This window comes from Pelodiscus sinensis, chromosome 3 (assembly GCF_052426305.1).
Source record: "Pelodiscus sinensis isolate ZL-2025 chromosome 3, ASM5242630v1, whole genome shotgun sequence".
NCBI lineage: Eukaryota > Metazoa > Chordata > Testudines > Trionychidae > Pelodiscus > Pelodiscus sinensis.
In genome coordinates this window covers 60168542-60189666 of record NC_143054.1, presented here as the reverse complement: position 1 = coordinate 60189666, position 21125 = coordinate 60168542, and the positions used below count along the sequence as shown (strand labels likewise).

The window sequence follows — 21125 nt, the reverse complement described above, 5'->3', positions numbered from 1 at the left end:
GGTCTCTGACTGTTGCATGCAGCCTTAGCAATTACCCCTAGAACAGGAGTGGGCAATAATTTTCAGGGGAGGGGGGGTAACAATTAATTTTGGTACGTGGTCTTAGGTCTGCTCCACCCCTGAAAAGGGTGGGGCTTAGGATGGAAGGGACAGGCTGGAGACTAGCCTTTCCCCCAGAGTTGTCTGGGGCCGGAGGCTTTGAATTAAAAACACAGCAAAGGGCTCACCAACAGTGTTCCCGCTAAGCTGCTCGGCACAGCTTCACCAGTGATTAATCAGCCCCTCCCAGTCAATCAACCCCATGCCGCGCAGCTTAGAGGGAACACTGCTCACAGCTCTGCTGCTATTGAGTTGTCTGGCAGCTGCCTGGAATTGCTACAGCTATTTAAAGGGCTCGCGGCTCCGCCCCTGCTGGGGTAGCACCACAACTGGGAGCTATGAGCCATTTATATAGGATCCTGCTGCCTGAGCCACCACCTGGAAATTCAGTGGCAGGGGCAGCAGGATCTAAATAGAAGTGGTCTGATGCAGTCTGTGGGCCAGATCAAAGTGTTAGGTGGGCCTGATCTGGCCCCTGAGCCGCATCTTGCCCATCCCTGCCCTAGAACATTATGAAAGTGGATTTCTTCACAGTGAAAGTTTGAGATCATCTACAGAAAGTGTTAGAGCCATGCCAACATCATCTAAAAGACAACTCAAAAATACTCAAACAGGATCAACAAGCAAGTGTACCAGCTGGACAGAGCATCTTTTGTTTAACACACAAACATCTATAATTTTATTGTACTGTGGTTCTTTAAACTGCTTGTTTCCCTGTCATGCTCTGTCTCATAGACTCATAGACTTTAAGGTCAGAAGAGACCATTATAATAATCTAGTCTGACCCCCTGCACAATGCAGGCTGCAAAATCTCACCCACCCTCTCCTAGAATAATCCTCTCACCTATATCTCAGATATTGAAGTCCTCAAATCCCATTTCTATATTCCGACAATACACATCAGGCCCCACAGCATACCTTAAACAAGACTTACTGACCTGAGTCCCCCAGGCAACCAGTGTAACATCACTTCCCTCCTGAAGTACCTCAGCTTGAGACAGAGGAATGTAGTACGGCTCCACAGGAACTTGTTCCACTGAGTAAATACAAGTTTAAAAAGGAGGCAATAAAGTTTAGATTCTCATACTATGTGACACTTGACCAAGAAAAATTTTTTTTTGAAAATCAAAACAAATGATATGTAATTTATTTATTAATACTGTATTGGAAACAATATGCCCAAATTCATGTGGAGTAGTAACATCACTTAACACACTAGGTCAGACTACAAATGGTGCGTGGCAGGGATATTGAGTTACCTGTTCATTACAATGCTCCATATCCAATACATTAAAAAAAACCCTGAATACCATGGATACCCAGTAACAATGCCCTAATGATCACTAAAACAAGAGATAGTATGTAAACAAAGTATACATGGTGGTGTGGCTTAAATAAAGATTTTATCAACATGATTTGTAATGGTTACCATTACTTCTGGGTGGTGGAATCGCAAGTAACTTATGCAGTTTGTTCCTAAGGAGTACCAATAAGGTCTCAATATCAAACAACACTATCATGTATTCTGTATATGCCACTGTCATAGTTAAAGCCTTAGACTTCTTCTCAGACTCTTTGAAGTGCATTCTTCATGTTTTCCTCCCCTTGCAATTCAATCAGACAGAGTGGATCACTGGGTTACAACCCCTATTATCTAACCATATTAATACAGACCTAAATGTTTTGGCACCAGCAAAAACTCCCTTCAGGAGGCCATGACCAGCAGCTAATTAGAATGACTCAAAACAGCATTTTCAAAACAAGTGTTGTTTATTCATCCAAAGGTACACAGTGATCGGAGAAAAGGGTTTAAGCTACCAAAGCATACGCAATCTCATCTAAACTTTTTCCTATACTTGCTAGTTCAGGAAGGGTATGCTCAACTCAGACATTACTCTTTCTCTTAGCTGGAAGAGAAAAACTGACCCCACTAACCAGTATTCTCTACCCCTCTCTCTGCTGGCAACTCATCTCCACCTCCAACTGGTCTTTTTAAAGCTTTACCATCCTTTTGATCCCTAGGATCTCAATTTAGTAAAACAACTATGTAACTTTCAGCTGACACGCGGAACCGCATCTTCCTAATTAATGGCTCAGCTATTGTTGTTCCCTTATTTCCTTAAAAGGACCAGATATCTTCTTCATTCTCCCCAGCCACATATTTAAAAAACAAAGTTTATTTGGTACTCATTTGTGTATGCTACTATTTTTACAGCCAGCCTACTTCAATATTATCAGTCTAAACAAAGGAGACTTTGAGGGCACTGAAACTGCTATCAAGCATTTTTAAATGTTCTAAAATCTATAGCATCATGTCAGGATTTTAAGATCACTATCTGGACTTTCTACAACTAAAAATAAATGCTGAAATATTCCACTGTAAAGATGAGATCACATTTCCAAAAATCTGCATCTCCCATTTTTAAGCATAGATGTACAAAATAGAAAAAATTAAAAAAAAAACATTTGCACAAGGCTAAATATTGCCTGCCTTTTTCCTCATTCCAGTGTACGGTGAAGGTGAAATTGCACTCTTGGTAGGTTGCTTTTACAAATAACAAAATGACAGCTGTTGAAGGAGAGTTATTCAAATGACTGCTTCCATACACTCCATTAGTAGAATGCCTCTATCATATTTTGATTGGATCACTTAGACATGAGAGGGTACTTAGTTTGAAGCCCTTTCTGTTGAGACTCAAGAAAAGTGCACATTATGAAGCCAACTTTCCAACCAAGATAAAACCACTCACTTATTTCCTAAAGATTTCTCTACCTGTTCCCACTCCCAAATACAAAATGAAGCCTTGAACCTGCAAGCAGCTCTGCGTGAGGAGACCTGGCAATTGTGAAAACTCTGCATGGGCAGACTTCCTTTCCTCAGAACAACAGTGAATGCGGAAGGTAAAGGGTGACTCTCAAAGCCATCTACTTCAGGGTGTATACAATACCACAGTATTCCTTGCTCAGATCAAAGAAAAGATTGAGCCTTCAGAGAATACATCATTTAAAAAAAATTGCAAAATTCACTGACTATATTTCAAACAATGTTTTTCTACTTGACCTGCTCTAGAACTAAAACTGCATTTAAAATATATACTCAATCAAAAGTTGACTGCAAATTTTAAACTACAGAAGACAATGAAAAGGACATCACTACAACATTCCTTTAAATGGGAGGGTTCTTCACTCAGCTTTGAGATGTCAGCAATTCTTATTTTCACTTCTGTTCTTGGATCTCCCATCTAGCAGAGATGTAATTGACCAAACTAATGACAAATGAAAATTCAGCCTCTCATCCACTTCCCTTCAGGATTTGTTTCCACTCTAGTCTGCACAGGGCTTATATTTTACATGTGCATTTTCTAAAGGAAAATCACTTTTAAAAAATCCCACAATTACATGGGGGGAGGGTCTGATATCCCAGACCTGGTGCAAGCTAGAATGGAGCCAGGCTGCCTGCCTGCCTAGCTCCTAATACACTTTAAATGCAGAGCTGCAGCAGGGTAGGTCCTGGACCCGGCGTAAGCCGGGACTGAGCCAGGATGCTGGCCAGCCTGCTAAAAAATATACTGGCAAGGGGAGAAGAAAAATGCATTTAGTCTACAGCATTAATGGATAAGCTTTTCTAATTGGTTAATTGACTTATTACATCCCTAAAACAGAGAGCTAATTCCAATAATGGTCAGACAGAAGTGCCATGGTGGTAAACATCACGTTTTGCCCTGTTACACTTATGAAAGTAAAAAACATAATAGTATAGACCATCATAGTGCTATGGGGTACAAAACATAACGCTACAAAAGGATATTTAAAAAAAGCTTTAGTGAAGAAAATCAGTGTGAAAAATCATCTGGTATGTTCTATAGTGGCAAAATAGGTTACAGGCAGTCCCCGGGTTACGTACAAGATAGGGACTATAGGTTTGTTCTTAAGTTGAATTTGTACGTAACTCGGAACTGGCTCCAGATTCAGCCGCTGCTGCTGAAACTGACCAGGGGCTGACTACAGGAAGCCCGAGGCAGAGTTGCTCTGGCCCCAGCTTCCTGGAATCAGCCACTGATCAGTTTCAACAGCGGCTCAATCTGGAGCCTGGGACAGAACAGCTCGGGCGCTGCCGGGTAGGTCCCCCCAGGATTAACCCGGCAGCACCCCAGCTGCTCTACCCCAGGCATCCACAACAAAAGCCTGGTCTGCTGGGGATGGGGGGCCCACTAGCTGGGCCCCCCTCCCCAGCAGACCAGGGAGACCCGGAACAAAGCCGCGGAGGCAGCGGGGTCCCGCGCCTCTGCGGCTTTGCTCCGGGTGTCCCTGGTCCGCTTGGGGAGGTCCCCAGCAGACCAGGGAGACCCAGAGCGCCGTCCCGCTCCTCCAAGGCTTTGCTCCGGAGCAAAGCTGCAGAGGCGTTGGACCCCGCCGCCTCCAAGGCTTTGCTCTGGGTGTCCCTGGTCTGCTGGGAGGGGTCCCCAGCAGACCAGGGACACACGGAGCAAAGCCGCAGAGGCGGCGGGGTCCCGCGCCTCCAAGGCTTTGCTCGGGGTGTTCCTGGTCTGCTGGGGGTGTCCCCCAGCAGACCAGGAACACCCGAAGCAGCTTTTCTCACCCCAGAGGACGCGGTGGCGGGACCACTGCGCGTCTGGATGGTCCCACCGCCCGCGAGTTCCGGGGCGAGAAAAGCCCCGTTCGTAAGTGCGGATCCGACATAAGTTGGATCCGCGTAACTCGGGGACTGCCTGTACTGTGTAACAGAGCATTTAAGTAGTATGGCTGGAAATTGTGACTTAAAAATGCCAAGTCTAAATGAATTACACCATCAGGATTATGACTGTTCACAGATTTTACTGACAGAGGCATTTATATACTGGGAAGTGTCAGAGAAAACAAAGAGGGAGAGACATTGTCTGTATGAATTTAACCTATGATCGTATTTAGACATCTCTCTGACTCAAGCTAATGAGCCAACTGGGAACTTTTAAGAGCATGGGAAAATACTTTTGGTCCCTCAAAAATGCACTTTCATGTCTGTATTACCAGAAGGATTTTGCCGTGTTTGACACTTAAATAGTGACTTAAGCAAAAGGCTTTGAAAATCCTAAATGTTTCAGAAATCCAATGTTATGTTTTAAAACAAACTAAGGATCAAAATCTTCTCCCAGATAAGTTCATGTAGCTCTGTTTATGTGAGGACTCAACTTAGCCTTTCGAAAAAAGGCCTTCTTGAATGCAAACAGGGCTTTTTTCCAGAAGAGAGCATACAGACTGCCAGGGTGCTCTCTTTCCAAAAAGTGGCTTGCTTTCTCAAAAGTAGTAGTTTATCGAAAGAGGTTTGTAGTCTAGACGTAGCCCCAGTGTTTATCTTCATTCCACCAAGATTCTTTGATGCCAGTTATCACTATCCTGATTTAATATCAGGCATTAGAATCATAGAATCATGGAACTGGAAGAGACCTCAGGAGGTCATCAAGTCCAGCCCCCTGCCCAAGGCAGGACCAATCCCAACTAAATCAACTCAGCCAGGGCTTTGTCAAGCCGAGACTTAAACACCTCTAGGGATGGAGATTCCACCACCTCCCTAGGTACCCATTCCAGTTCTTCACCACCCTTCTAGTGAAATAGTTTTTCCTAATTTCCAACCTAGACCTCTCTCACCTCAACTTGAGACCATTGCTCCTCGTTCTGCCATCCGACACTACTGTAAACAGCCTTTCTCCATCCTCTTTGGAACCCTCCCTTCAGGAAGTTGAAGGCTGCTATCAAATCCCCCCTCACTCTTCTCTTCTGCAGACTAAACAAACCCAAATCCCTCAGTCTCTCCTCATAGGTCATGTGCTCCAGCCCTCTAATCATTTTGGTCACTCTGTGCTGGACCCTCTCCAATGCGACCACATCCTTTCTATAGTGGGGGGGCCAGAACTGGACACAGTATTCTAGTCGTGGCCTCACCAGAGCCGAATAAAGGGGAATAGTCACTTCTCTGAATCTGCTGGCAATGCTCTTCCTAATGCACCCTAATATGCTATGAGCCTTCTTGGCTACAAGGGCACACTGTTGACTCATATCCAGCTTCTCATCCACTGTAATCCCCAATCCTTCTCTGCAGAACTGCTACTTAGCCATTCGGTCCCCAGCCTGTAACAATGCTTGGGATTCTTCAATCCCAAGTGCAGGACTCTACACTTGTCCTTGTTGAACCTCATCAGATTTCTTTTGGCCCAATCCTCTAACTTGTCCAAGTCACTCTGGATCCTATCCCTGCCCCCCAGCATATCTACCTCTCCCCCTAGCTTAGTGTCATCTGCAAATTTGCTGAGGGTGTAATCCATCCCCTCATCCAGGTCATTAATAAAGATGCTGAACAAAACCAGACCAAGAACAGATCTTTGGGGCACTCCACTAGAGTGCTGGGATGACTTATTACTAGCTGTGTAATGGGAGCAATCTTAAAAAACAACAAATAGTCTGATAGCACTTTATAGACTAACAAAAGATGTAGATGGTATCATGAGCTTTCGTGGGTACAACCCACTTCTTCAGAGGACCGGAATGTTGGAAGTCCAGATCTAAGGATAAGTAAGGGAAGGGGGACAGGAGGAAAAAAACTGAAGGGGAGAAAGAAAAAAAGACAGTGAGTAGATATGTTTCAGAGGGATAGCCGAGTGAGTCTGTAACAGGAAAAACGTAAACAACAAACAGTCCAGTAGCATCTTAAAGTCTGAGTAATTATAAGAGACTGATAAGAACCATTACTTACCACTTAGAAAGGAATTGTATCATTTGCCTGTATACTATCTTGATTACATCATTTAGATATATAACTTTAAGTAAATTCTTCCTGTAACAATCTTTTGACTCACAAAAATGACTGTAAAAGGGGGGGGGGGGAATATGGGCCTGATTTTCAGGGATGTCAAACACTCTACTCCAGTTGAAATCAACACTAGCTCAAGTATGCATTGGATGAAGTCTGCTATAAACTGGAGATCCAGTTGGCTTCTTTAGATTCTCTTCCACACTACAATGAAGCAGGGGGAATAAGGTTCAAATTAATACAGCCAGTTGTCATAGAAAAATTTGCATTGCAGTTTTCTCTTTTGAGGGGCTGCCATCCAGGAGGTGCCTGGCACATGGAGAAGCCCTTGATAACTGCTTTATGAAGATGTCATGAGGTGCCACAAACAGAAGAATCCATGGATTCTTGCATGGAAGTGTTTGAGAACTACATCCAGTTATCCTCTAGCTAAAGAACTTAAAGGCAACTATAAGGTGAAACTGATATAGCCTACTGTTCCATCTAGGGGTTATTTCCTTGTAGCAAATGATGGGGTATTTGGTTTTTTGAGCAGAAAAACCTATACAGTATAAGAGACTATGACAATAATCAGGTTTGTCATTGTGGCTGAATGCTTTTGCTTCCTTGGCAATATTAGATTGTTTGTTTTGGATCAGTTTTCCTTGAATTCCTATCACTTTTAAATCATAATCCATATTTGCACTGATGGTAAAAATAGAGAGTTTTAAAACCGCAGCCTTGAAAGGAGTTTATCTAAGCATCATTGCAAAGTCTCCATATAACAGACCTGGTAAATTTACCTACAGAACTGTACCGAAGTAAATCCAAACAAAACTGTTTTAAGATAAACACTAAACAGTCACTCAGTACTGTGCAAATAAAATGTTTAAAACAAATCTTTTGAACAAATTTCAAAGCAATCAAAACACTTCTTTTATTCTCTCTCAAAAAATACATGCATTTTATGTAGTACCAATGCCAGCGTAGGCACTAGTTATAGGAGGCTGCAAATATGCTGCAGTTATCTCAAAAGATCATTTGAGCACTTTAAAAAACATGCTTTTTCATCTCACCTGCCTTGTCACTATAACAACCATTGATGCAAGTCATTTATTTCTACATCACTGATGTCATATATAGTACAAATAAATGAAACTGAAAAGGTCAAAAGATATCAGAATAGGTAAGCCACAAGATGCCTAAACCTGATAATGTCAAGGTGACTCATTTTCTCCCTTGATTCATAATGATTATGTGCTCTTATCATCCAGACTGTTAATTATATTTTAAAAACAAAAACCTTCTAGCTTTTATTTAGATATTTTCTAAACAGTTCTGACATTTAGAAGGAAGTCACAATAGCACTCTCAGTAACATTGTTTATACTACCATAAAATTACTAGAAGTCCAATACCACTATTTTTTAAGTTCTGGTCTTTTAGTCAAATAGGTTTTTGTTGTTGTTTTTATAGATTCCAAGGCCAGATGGGACTACCATTATATCTTGTCTCACTACATGCATAACACAATCCATAGAACTTCCTCAAAATAATCCCTAGAAAATATCTTTTAGAAAAACAGCCAATCTAGATTTTAAAACTGCCATTGATGAAAAATGCAACACAACCTTTGATAAATTGTTCCAAAGTTTAATTAATCTCACTGTTAAAAATGAATGCGTTTTTCCAGCCTTAGTTTGTCTAATTTCAACATCCAGCCATTGGATCATGTTGTACTTTCTCAGAATGATTAGCCCATTATCAAATAGGTTCTTATAGAGTGTAATCAAGTCACCCCTTAAACTCTGTGACACTAAATAGATTAAACTCCTTGAGACTCATGGCTTTTTTCTGAATCGTTGCCAATTTATCAGCAACTTTCTTAAATTGTAAACACCTGACCTGGACACAATATGTCAGCAGTAGATACACCAGCCGCAAACAGATAAAAATAAACTATGTACTGATACTCAAGATTTCCCTGTTTACATATTTAGAAATTGCATAAGCCCTTTTGGCTCTACCATCATTTTAGGAGCTTGTACTCAGCTGATTAACCATCATGAATCCAATCCTTTGTTTAGTTATTGCTTCCCAGTAAGCAGGGTCTATATTCTCCTTTCTTAAGCATACACATTTGCACTTAGCCACACTAAAACACATTGTTTGATTGTGCCCATCTTAACAAGTGATCCAGGTCAAACTTTATCAGTGATGATGCTATGTTTTCTTCCAAGTTATTGATAAAAGTGTTAGTTAGCAAGAACTAGTTATACAACCACTCAGATTCTCAGTTGTGTATGGGGATGTATACCCCATACAAGACCGAAGGAGTTAAGGTGGCCAGGTAGGCCTATTAACAGCAACAGCTGAATCATGAGGAAGAGACAGGTAGCTGGAAATTGATTTCCAGTAGGTTCAGCTGTGCAAGAACAAGCAAAACCTATAAAATCAGGAAGGGCTTCTCTTGGGAAAGTGCAGCCAATCCCTGGGAATAGTGAAAGGGTTTGGAGAAGATACACCCAGAGCAAGGAGCAGGGGAAATAGTTCAGAGAAGGATCTGTGAAGGCTGGGAGAGGACAGACTAAAACTACTCCGTTAATTGGACTAGAACCTGGAGAAGAGGAATGCCCTGGTGAACACTTGTGCCCATGCGAAATCTTAAGTCAGTCAATGGGTTCGAGCCAGGTACACTGTCTATTGTGTAAATCCAATTGCAGAATCAAGACAAAAGCCCCCAGATTCCTCATTTCTAGTTCAGAAGATGCAAGTTTCTATTCTAACCCTCTGCTTTCAGTTCAAAACTTTCACCTTGGGATTAAAATACTCCAGCGCTGGTCTATGCCGGAAAACAAATTTGGGGGGAAATCTGAGCAAACCCAATTCATTCGTTTCTAAGTATTAAAAAGGGGAAAATTCACTTTACCCTTTAGAAATAATATCTTACAATTGTCTAGAACATTTCTGCAACTAAAAGTAAAAAGCTGAAATTCGGCATCCCCATAAAGATGTCTGAGTGTTGTAGAAAAAAGTTATTTTGATTTGAATAAGTTATGAGCCTCTAAAAATGGCATTATTTCCACATACTTTAGACTTTATGCATTTTCTTGCTCAGTTCATGAAATGTGCGGCTAAGGTCATTGTGTACGTGTGGTTATTAAAGCTACACATCTAAGCCTTTGCACATCTTGCAAGATGCAAGACAAAAGCCTCTCTCCTCTCTTCCCAGTATCCTGTAAAAAATGTGCACCCCTATTATGAATACCAAGATACCGTCACCACAGAATGCTTTAGCATGAGCATTTTCTACATGAATTCTCAATACAGAGAATGTTACTGATTTGCCGAACCATAATCTATGGTTATTGGTAAGAGCTTTCCCTTTGTGACACCTTTATACACCAGACATGCACAAAGTTTTAGAGAAAAATTGTTAGGAAGCTCTTGGTATAAAAAAACCCATCTATCCAGTACAGAAAGAGTTTAAGTTATATTTGCAATGTTTGGGCTCCAAAGGCTGAATTGTGCTCTGTGTCACAGGCATAAATTGGAGACAGCACACTGACCTAATACATTTAAATAGGCAATCAGAGATCTACCCCACATTAATTTTTTTTCTAAAAGGGAAGGCAAGGCATACAGTAAACAGTGTTGAAAGTTCCAGCAATCTCTGAAGGATGACATCAAACACTGCTACACTGTATCATAGTGCTGGGCAAAGTATGATCTGTGAGCCAAATTTGGCCAGCCAAGCCACCAGATCTAGCCCACGAGAGCCTCAGCCAGCTCACTGTTTGCCCCGTCCCCACTCAGCACTTAGTGAAGCTGGCTGCTGCAGGGCCATGTGCATCTTTGAATGCGGAGAGCCTGGAGGGAGGGGGCAGAGGATTCTCACACTGCTCCCACCCCCAGTAGGGCACACAGGCCAGTTCCTGGCCAATAGCAGCTGCCTGTTTGGAGTATGTGAAGTGCCCTTCTTCCTCATCTCCCAGGCTCACATGATTATTGTTGCTGCTGTGAGCAGTTACAGGGGCATGGAAGGAAGGGACCCTGGTTAAGGAACCTGCCGAGCTGCTGGCTAAGAGCCACCCAAGTAAGATCTCCCAGCCAGAGCCTGCCTCTGGCACCCCAGCTCCTCCTTCCCCCAACCGTCTACCCCCCTTACATTCCTACCCTATGTAACCCAACACTTCTACATCCCAGATCCAGCCCCCATCTTCCTAGACACTGTATCCCCTCCCATAACCCTCTTCAGGTCACAGCCCCCTCCCAGAATTTGCACCCCAATCCACTATCACTAGTCACAGCCCAAATCCCTGTACTCTCTCCTGCACTCCTGCCCCAGGTAATGATCCCCTCCCAAACCCTGTATTCCAGTGATGGGCAAGATAGCCTCCGTGGGCCAGATCCAGACTGCCAAGCCCTTTGATCTAGCCTGTGGCCAGTCTGGCGCTTCCCCGCCTTCAGGCCAATTGAGACCTGGGGACAAGGGAGTGCACAAAGTCTCCTCCCCCTGCAAGGGATTCACGGCACCAGAGGGAACCACCAGCTGTTCAAAACAGCTGGTGGTTCTCTCTAGGTACCATGAGCCCATGGCAGGGCATAGGCGGTGGGCAAAGACTTCACATATTCCCCCTGTTCCCAGGCCAATCAGGGTCTGTGGATGGGGGAATCCGTGAAGTCTCCCAGCCCTGCCCCTTCCGGGTGGCCCGTGACCACTTCCGAAAATTCATGAAGTGGCTCTCCTTCAAAAATTATTGCCCACCCCACCTTATCAGCAGCAAAGGGCTATCACCAAAGACTGGGACAGAATCCCTGGTCAAGGCTTTTCAAAAAAAAAAAAAAAAAAAAAAAAGTGGTCCTATGAACAGAAAGTAGGGAGCTAAGAGTCCTGAGCAAAAGTTCTCAGCTATGTCACAACTAGTAAAGACAGGGGAAATGGTGCAAAGAAAAATGAAGAAGCAGGGTGTAATGGGTAGCAAGAAGAGACAAGTGTCAACAAAAGGGCAACAAGAGCAACTAAAACAAACTGGAAGAAAAGAATGTTTCTATCAAAGGGAGAGTAGGTATATATACCTCACACATTCATTAAGCCAGGCAAGGAAGATGTCAACTGCCCATTTGCCCTCATTCCCAACGCCTCCCACTGGCTAGAAAGGAGAATTTCTGCCTGGGCTCTCCTTAAAGCAAGTACATAAGAAAGGGAAATACTTACAAGCATGAGGGAAAAGAAAAAGTTTTGCCTTTTTTTCCTATTCCAGGCAGATAGTTAGCTAGCCCTCCAGGAAACATGAAAAACCTGCACCCAATCCGTATTTCACATACCCCTTGTTTGGAGAAATACTTTTTAAAGGCCAGTCAGGGAAGTCGATGGCAAAACCTTCCATTGACTTCTATTGGGTCAGAATTTTATCCTTTAAAGCTGTGGTGTCCAACACACTAGCCACATGCAGCTATTTGGCCAGTTGAGTATGGTTAGTTCACTATAGCAGTAACCACTATAGTGACTACTGCTTCAGAACTGGACACCGTGGTTCTAAAGTTACCTTTTTTCACAAATTTCATCTTTAACTACCCTCCTGCTTATTCCACCCTACGTTTTTTTCTCCTTGTTTTTGTAGATTCATTATGATAGGGCAATTGAAGAAGAATGATAAACTCTACAAGGTATATGTATAATGTTGCAGAAGTGATTTTAAGATGCATCATATTTGTCATGCAGTATGTAATGAGTTGATTTAAATAATACCCCATCACAGTGCATATGCACAACCTTTACTTTAGCATATCCTGACTGCTGACAGCTCAACCAGATATCCTAACATTCTCTGAACACAGCTTTCTGCATGGAAAATGCTACATAAAGAGAACAGCTCATCTGGCAGCAAACAACTGTGAAATTACCACCTGTTGACAAGAAGCCAATGACACGTTCATAAAGAGCTTGAGCTCAGTCAAGTTTGACATAGATGAAGCAGTTGCAGCAAAATTACAAACATATTTATCAATGGGACAGAAAATTCAGCTTTATCTGCTGTCTCCTAGGATAAAAGCTGTCAGCCAGCTCTCCACTGATTAAATAGAGATGATTGTCCAGAGCAACACATTAGGACTCTACCATTTGTACACTTTATTTTTAATTTTTTTACTTTTCAGATCCTTCCTTGGGGTTAATTTATATTCTTGATACAGCAGCATTTTACAAGAAAATTGTTGCACTTTCCTCCAAGTCATCTGCAATCTGGAACCTTTGCTTCTTGATAAGCAGAGTAGTTAGGTACTGAGCTGCTGCACCAGTCGCACTTCCAGGTTGCAGGAGATATACAAATTGCACACAGGAAAGAAAGTGTGTCATTTTATTTAAGTCGCATTCAACATAAATTCTCCTCATCTCTGTCATCTTGAGGTTTGGTTACTGCACTTTGCTCTCCACCAGGGGTAGAACATTAAATCACCTACAAATTGCACCTGAAGCGGAATGCAGGAGAGCTTTTTTATGAGGTGTTCAATGGAGGGAATTTGTTACACCTGTGTTACACATGGCTCTCACTTGCTCCTACCTGAACCTCATGTCAAGTTTAAAGAATTAGTTTTGACCTAAATTATTTGGGTCCGTTTTCTGAGGCTTGTCCCGCTGCTTGTATGTTACCAGGACTGTTAACCAATGAAGGTGTATGAGTTAGTATGTTTCTCCTTGTATAAATTGGAAGGGGATGGTAGTACGGCACTCTCAACAAGGTGTCCTTCACTTTGAAATTTGCTTCTCCTGTTCTTTCATCACAGCATAGACCTTGTGACCACCAGGGCATAATCCAAACTGCACATGTTCTCCCAAGCTTTTCTGGGGCTGGTTGCCTGTTTTCTGAGGAGCAATGACCCGTTTCTTGCATTATGCTCTACCCAGAACTGTCAGAACTAGGGATCTCAAAAGATAACTGGTTATCCGTTAAATATCTCCCTAACTGGGTGATGCTTACTGGGTACTGGTTAACTGGTGCCTGGGAACAGCCCCCTGCGAACCAAGACAGAAGCTTCATCTTTCATGAAAATCTACACAGCAGCCCATTATGAACCACTGCAACAAACTGGACAGAGGGGTCTTAGCGAATTCCTCATTTGGCAGCAGAAAATAATGAAGCTCTCAACTTAAAACATTCAGACACATTGTTTTCTGCCACTAACTGGGCTCAGTTTTTAGTGAGACCACTGTCACAACATAGAGCTATCCACCACCACCACATACTAGAAGACCAGGCTGGAGACCCAGCCTGAATCACTGATCCAGACCTCAGACCCACAGAAGGGGAGAGGTCAGACTGGGAAGGTGAGGGAGTAGGAGAAGGAAAGGTACATCTGAAGAATATTTGTTATTTTTTGCAAAGATCGATCTATATAACCTTCTAGTGTTTAAGAGTAAAAGCGACTGTTTAAGAAATGCCTCTGCTAATGCTGTGTTCCTTGTGTGCCATGTCATCCCTGAAGCAATTAATCAAAAAGCTCAATATGCCCATAGGATGAACTCTGTAGAATGTGTGTAAGTAGCTAGAAACTCGGGAGGGCTGAGGCACTGGCTTCAGGGTCTAAGGCAGCTGAGCTAGGGAGCCCCACGTTCCAAGAAAGAGTGGTAGACAATAGGTCTGTCCTTGGGAGAAACCGCAACCTAGCACTTCCCGGATCCAGTTGGCTTTGGAGCACATGGGATCTAACAACTAGGTCCACCCACAACAATTTGGTGTCTGTGCCACATTATTGGATTTTAAAGTGAACAGACAGATGACTGTTGCATCAAGGGTAGTGTTTGCCCCAAATTCTGTACAAATTAGGCTGTGTGAGGTGTCAAATGAAAGCTTATTCTTTACTGATTCTGTGCATGACACTCATGTACTTGTATGATTTTGTATGTGGAGTTATGAATATGGGCTCTCTTGTATTATAAATGTTCTCTGGGAGAGAGCAATTGGCCTGGACTGCCTATTGTGAGGAAGGACTGTTCAGTGAATGGCTGTGCTAACTACCACTGCTTCATGGACAATACACACCCGAGGCAATGAGTGGGCAATACACACCTGAGGAATGTGTCTGGAAGTCTGCAAACTAGCCAGTGCCTCATGGCTACTTGCATGTGAAACACAGACAGGTCACTAGATCATGTGACCAGCTCCAATTTGGGAGACACCAAGAATATAAAAATCCAAGGAGGGCATCTCCATCTAGTCTTCAATCTTGCTCCGGATTCCAGATGCATCCTTGCTAGGGACAGAGAGCCGGGAAGGGTTGCTGACCCATCCTAATACAGGATGTAAACCAGAGACTTCTAAGCTAGCAGTTTGTAACATCTCTGATAAGAGCCTACATCAAGAACTTGATGATTGATGTATGTAATGTATTCTCCTTAAAATTACTCTCAACCTTTCCTTTCTTTTATTAATAAACCTTTAGATTTTAGATACTAAAGGACTGGCCCAGTGTGCTCTTGTGGGTAAAAATTGGCCTGGGACTGTGGCTGGTTTTTTGGGACTGGCAGGATCTGTTTGGAGTTGGTGAGATCGGATTTTATAACCTCTCACCTGTGTGTAAGGCCCAGGGCTGATTGCGGCACAGAGAAAGCTGGGATGTCTGAGGGGTTTTTCTCGTGAGGCTTCCTGCTGGCCAGATTGGCAGCTGAAGTGCTATGTGTGACTGGCTTGTGGCCTATTTGGGAAAGGTCTCCAGTCGAGGGCTGTAAGTAGCCCTGGTTTTGAGCAACTCGCCCTGAGCTGATGCCGTCAGCGGTGCCCAGACCCGGCCTGGTCTGTCACAGTCTGTTCAGAGAGCAGATAGAACCCTGCACAGATACAAAATTGGTATCTGCATCTGCAAAAGTGATCCATGGACATCCACATCCACGGATATCCCTGGAAATAAAGAGGATAGCCACAGATTTGCAAGGCTCTACAGATGGGGCCATAATATGACATCTAGCGCCTTCCCCAAACTCATTCCCTCTTTGGTATGGCACCTTAAAGACTCAAGTGTTATGTGGGGTTTTTTTAAAGGGAGAGGGGAGGTCAAAATTATGAGATACAGATGATATTATAGGATGGAGAAAGTGCATGTTGGGAACATGACCCCTATCGCAGAGATCCCTGGGCAAGTCATTTCTACCCCTCAACAGATTGACAAAACTTTCAAGAAAGTATTGCAACAGACAGCAGCATATGGCACACTTGACACATAAACAGTGCACACACTGCATCAACACAAGCATTCCTGGTGAGTAAACATAGAGCTAATGTAAGCAGCCAAGCATACATGCCCGCAAGTGACGTAACAGCTTTGGCAGCTCTATTCTGTTGTAACTTTTGTTGACAAGTAAGAAACCATACTTCTTTCTCCCACAGTGTCTCAAAATAAATGCACTTATTCTGTGCCATCACTTTCCAGCTGCTGGGATCAATGCATTTAGGAGGGAAGATAAAAGGTGGTCACCGCATTTGCCCTGTGATTACATGAGTGCCCACAGGACAGGGGCAATAGCAATTTAAAATCTTCCCCCAGCTGCACTGACATCACCCTTCACACAGAACTAGTGGCTCTGGTCCCTGCCTCAATTCACTAAGTCCCTCAGTGCTATTGTGGTCCCAGAGTGAACCCAGCAACAGTTCTTAGTTCAGCAGCACAAGAGGGAGTAGGAAGAGAAACATGCCAAGCAGTGCGCTCATATAATTTTCCATGAACCACATCAAGAGCAACTTCTAGACTCTCCCACTGTTCTTCTCCTTCTGCAAACTGATCCAGCTCCCAAGAGCAGCAAAACTCAAACGATGAACATTTAGGCAAGGGAAGGAACGGAGTCCTAAAAATGGCATTAAATAAAGGTGAAAACCTAGGATTATCAAAACCACAGTCCCCTCCAAACATTATTACAAATATAATGTAGATTACATCCTATCTTATCTAAATGATGTTCTCAGAAATTCTCAGAAAAAAATATAATGCCCCTGAAAGAAAAATAAAAGGGAGATAATTAACATTTCAAACAGACCTGAAGATTGTCTACCTGAAACTCAGCATGTGGCTATGATGTACACTCGGACTATCTTTAATTACACATGACAGTTCCCCAGTCAAGAATTTGTAACAAGGCTGATTTCTGTCTCTCATGTATTCGAAGGTCTAGTTACATGATTTTCAACAAGACCTTTCCCTAATCATAAAGAGTCCCACTAGTCTCTTACTTCTTCACATTTTTACTGGTCAATTCTTCATTCCAATATGAATATAAAATTTTAACAGACTTTGGAATCAGAAGCTCACTCCTAAGTTCTGATTAATAAATACTAAAGTCAGTGGGAATTGGAACAAATGCTTAATGTGGATTTGCGTAACTTTGGCACCCTTACTTCTAAATGTTTGCCAGTGTTTGAGCAGCCTCTCCAAAAATCACAATAAATAATTAAGCATAAAAAAACCAAATAAATATCAAGATAGATCCCATCACATAAATGTGTCCATTTACATGGAGCATGTCCATTTACATGCCCATGGGGGCAAGGGATTGGACTCGATGACCTCTCAACGTCCCTTCCAGTCCTAGTGTTCTATGATTCTATGTATGTGTGCACATGTGAACACATACAGGCTGTGTCTAGACTACACCTGTCTGTCGACAGAGAAATGTAGATTAGGCATGTCGAAATTGCTAATGGTGTGGGGATTTAAATATTCCACGCTTCATTAGCATAAAGTCGGCTGCCGCTTTTTTTTTTTTAAATGGAGCTTTTCGAAAAAAGGCAGTCTAGACGCGGATCTTTTGAAAATACAACCCTTTTTCGAAAGATCCTGTAAACCTCATTTTATGAGGGATAAGGGATCTTTCGAAAATGGTTTGTATTTTCAAAAGATTCGCGTCTAGACTGCCGGGTTTTTTTGTGGCTCCCCCCCCCCCCCCCAAAAAGCTCCATTTCGGAAAAAAGGGGCGGCCATGTTTATGCTAATGAAGCATGAGATCTTTAAATCCCCACTTCATTAACAATTTTGACGTGCCTAATCTACATCTCTCTGTCGAGAGGTGTAGTCTAGACACAGCCCTCTTCTCTTCCCGCCCCCCTCCCCCACACACAGAGTAAACTGCATTTCACTGGAACATACAACATATAAAGAAGCTTTTTTACCTGCTGCTCTGTAAAGTACTTTAGGTTCAAAGAATATGCAGGGGTTTTTATCTTCTATGCATGATAGTAATAGTCCTTTGGCCTGAAGAGGACTTCTTGGAATAACAACCTGTAAAAATTATTTATAAAACTGATTTGAAATATAATTCAGCTATTTACAGTTAGATTCAGAGATAATATTATATTAGCAAGCTACTCAAGTTTAAGCTACTACTTATAAAATCCACTGAGATCAGGCAAAGATAAAAAATGATCAGAATGTTTTTCCTTTTCTATACTAGGTTAATTTTGTGCCACTTGCTAGTAAAACAAAACTAACTAGAACCTACATGAAGGAGCCTAATGATGAATATCAGGATCAAGCAAAGCAGAAAAACAAAAATCAGAATTTTTCATCTGAACTTGTGCCAAAACACTATCACTAGCTGTTAGAAATACTACTTTGTTGCTATATAAACGTTGCTCTCCATCTTGTTCAATTTTTCTAAAAGTGTGACTATTGCCATTAACAAAATTTTAAAATAATCTTTCTTCATGGATGATGATTTAGCAAAGCACTTACACACATGTGCTTAAATCCATCTAGTCAACAACATCGGTGTGACAAAAGTTAAGTATAAGACTGGGGGTTTTGCTGAACCAAGGCCTATATTTAAGGAAGCTTGTTTTAATTTTAACAGTAATCTACAAATAAAAGATTTCTTATATTCTTAAATGCTACTGCAATTACCATATCTAGATAATGTGGAAATTCCTATCTGCTAGAAGACACTCCCTTACATTTTGTGGTTCTTAATCCTGATAAGGCTGCAATATTTATACCACAAATACAAATGGTAAAATATTTAGAGAAACTTTAATGTGTAATACTTAAAAACTTAACTAGTACAGTAGCCATGCATCATACTCAAAAGTGAAATCACACAAATCAGTGAAACTTATACAATCTCACCATTTAGCAGAAATTATGTCACTTACTGCTATGCTTACATAAATTGTCCATCCAATTGTATACTCATTAAAGTGTGCTAACAGGAGCAGTGAAATCTAATTATGGCACTTCACCTGCCTTTTTTTTTTGTTCTTGAAAATATTTGCTTTCCCTCAAATTGACTTAAAACATTAGACCAGTCCTTTTCTCTGCAATGTTTCAGACACTGAGGAATTCTACTCACATAAGGCAGTTCAGATTGTTCGACCGAAACTCAGGGCTGTAATGTTAGCACCTTGTCGTTTATTTGAGAAAGGAGAACCAGAAACGGTAAATGTCCAACAACTTTTATTAAAAATATCCAACTGTTTCACTGTAGGATAGAGGAATGACAGCTGCAATTGCAGCAAAGTATTTTCCTCAGAAGCAACAACAACAACAACAAAAGATCAGAGGGGTAGCCGTGTTAGTCTGGATCTACAAAAGCGACAATGAGTCCTGTGGCATCTTATAGACTAACAGATATATTGGAGCATATGTTTTCGTGGGCAAAGACCTACTGCATCTGACAAAGTGGGTCTTTGCCCACAAAAGCTTATGCTCCAATACATCTGTTAGTCTATAAGGTGCCACAGGACTCCTTGTCACAACAACAAAAGGGTTAATAGAATCAGGAAGTCAACAGAAAAATCCTCCATGAGGTTCAACCAAATCCTATAAGCTCTACCACCCAAAAGGTATTCTTCCCCTTTCTGACTCCCAACCATCCATTCTTATAAACCTTCCTCTGAACATCCATGCAAGGATAACAAGAGCTGAATAAATACCATGTACTCTGAGAACTGTATACCTTGTCTCTCTCATTTGTAAAAACATGGTTGAGAAATCAATTAGTACAGCATATAGGTGTGTACATACCCAACAGTCACATGCTCACAAGTCATTTATTTGCATATGCACACAACCTAATAGGTACCTTATCAAACCAGCTAATTTGCATACACAATTGATTCATAAGTTCATTCTGATATCTGGATACATACATTAGATATGTGCAACTGCAGTTCTGCAACTCAGGCACCTAACTTTGAAGATCTGCCCTCATGCAATTACAGCAGTATAGTGTTATAGTGAACTGGAAGGATCTTCGATATTCCTCCAAACACCACTACCATCTATGCTCTCTGTTTTTAATGTTCTCTCCGCTGGTGTCCACCCAGCATGAAGCTACCAAGGAGAAAACAGGGAGCACAGTGTTGCCACATTTTATGAAAAAAAATTAGTCCCTATTGTGCAAAAAAAAAAAAAAAAAAAAAAATTGTAAATACCAAAATTATGACTGCTTGTGCAAATTCAGCCTTAACTTATAAGTCCAAAATAACGTTAGTGTGGACACTCCAGTGCTCCTAATTTAAACTAATTGGCCTCCAGGAGACCTCCAACAGCTCCCCACAGTGTTTCCTGGGGCTCTGAGTCAGTGGTAGCACATCCACATTAATGGAGCCTACCTTGGACTACATTCGATTCTTCCCCATAGTGAGAACACAGAATTTCAAATTTGTAAATTCAGGTTACCAGAAGTCAAACTTCGTAAATTTGAAATAATCTCTGGGTTTATGTCTACACTACAGCGTTATTTCTAAATAAGCTATTTCGAAATAGTTATTTCGAAATACCTTATTTCAAAATAAAGTGTCTAGACACAAAATGCATTTAAAAATAGCATTTTGCTATTTTGAAATAGAGTATCCACACTTATAGGACGCTGAATCGCATTTAAGGCTGGCCGGAATGGGTTCTGGCAGGGCATCAGGTCCTGGCTGGCACTGGCTGCCTGGCTCATGCTAGGCTCATGCTAGTTGCTCATGCAGCGACTGCTGGCTCTGGGCTGGCAGGCTTGGAGCTGACACTGTGGCCAGAGTCTACCCCTTTAAAGCCTCCGGGGAGCAGGGGGAGGGAGAGGAGTTTTCTTGGTTGGGCCCAGAGTGGCCACCAGGGCACCCTGGGAAGGGCTGGAGGCCCCTTATTTTGAAATGAGCATCTACACAGCACTTATTTCAAAATAGTGATTTCAAAATTGGCACTTTTCCTTGTGGAATGAGGTTTACCAGTTTCGAAATAAGCCCTCTGCTTTTTCAATTTAATTTTGAAATATT

The 21125-nt window shown here is 42.0% G+C and overlaps 1 protein-coding gene across 7 annotated transcripts in view; it reads right to left on the bottom strand.

Moving 5' to 3' along the window:
- BCKDHB (branched chain keto acid dehydrogenase E1 subunit beta) overlaps positions 1 to 21125 on the bottom strand; it is a 235411-nt gene that overhangs the window by 171382 nt on the left and 42904 nt on the right. For all 7 annotated transcript variants that reach the window (XR_012902584.2, XR_012902582.2, XM_075923808.2 and 4 more), the window contains 2 exons: positions 18039 to 18147; positions 1038 to 1135 (listed from right to left, as the gene is read on the bottom strand). Coding sequence is in view for 5 of the 7 variants with exons in the window: in XM_075923808.2 (XP_075779923.2) it covers positions 1038 to 1135; positions 18039 to 18147 (207 nt within the window). In the remaining 2 variants the exon portion in view is untranslated. The remainder of the gene's footprint in view (positions 1 to 1037; positions 1136 to 18038; positions 18148 to 21125) is intronic.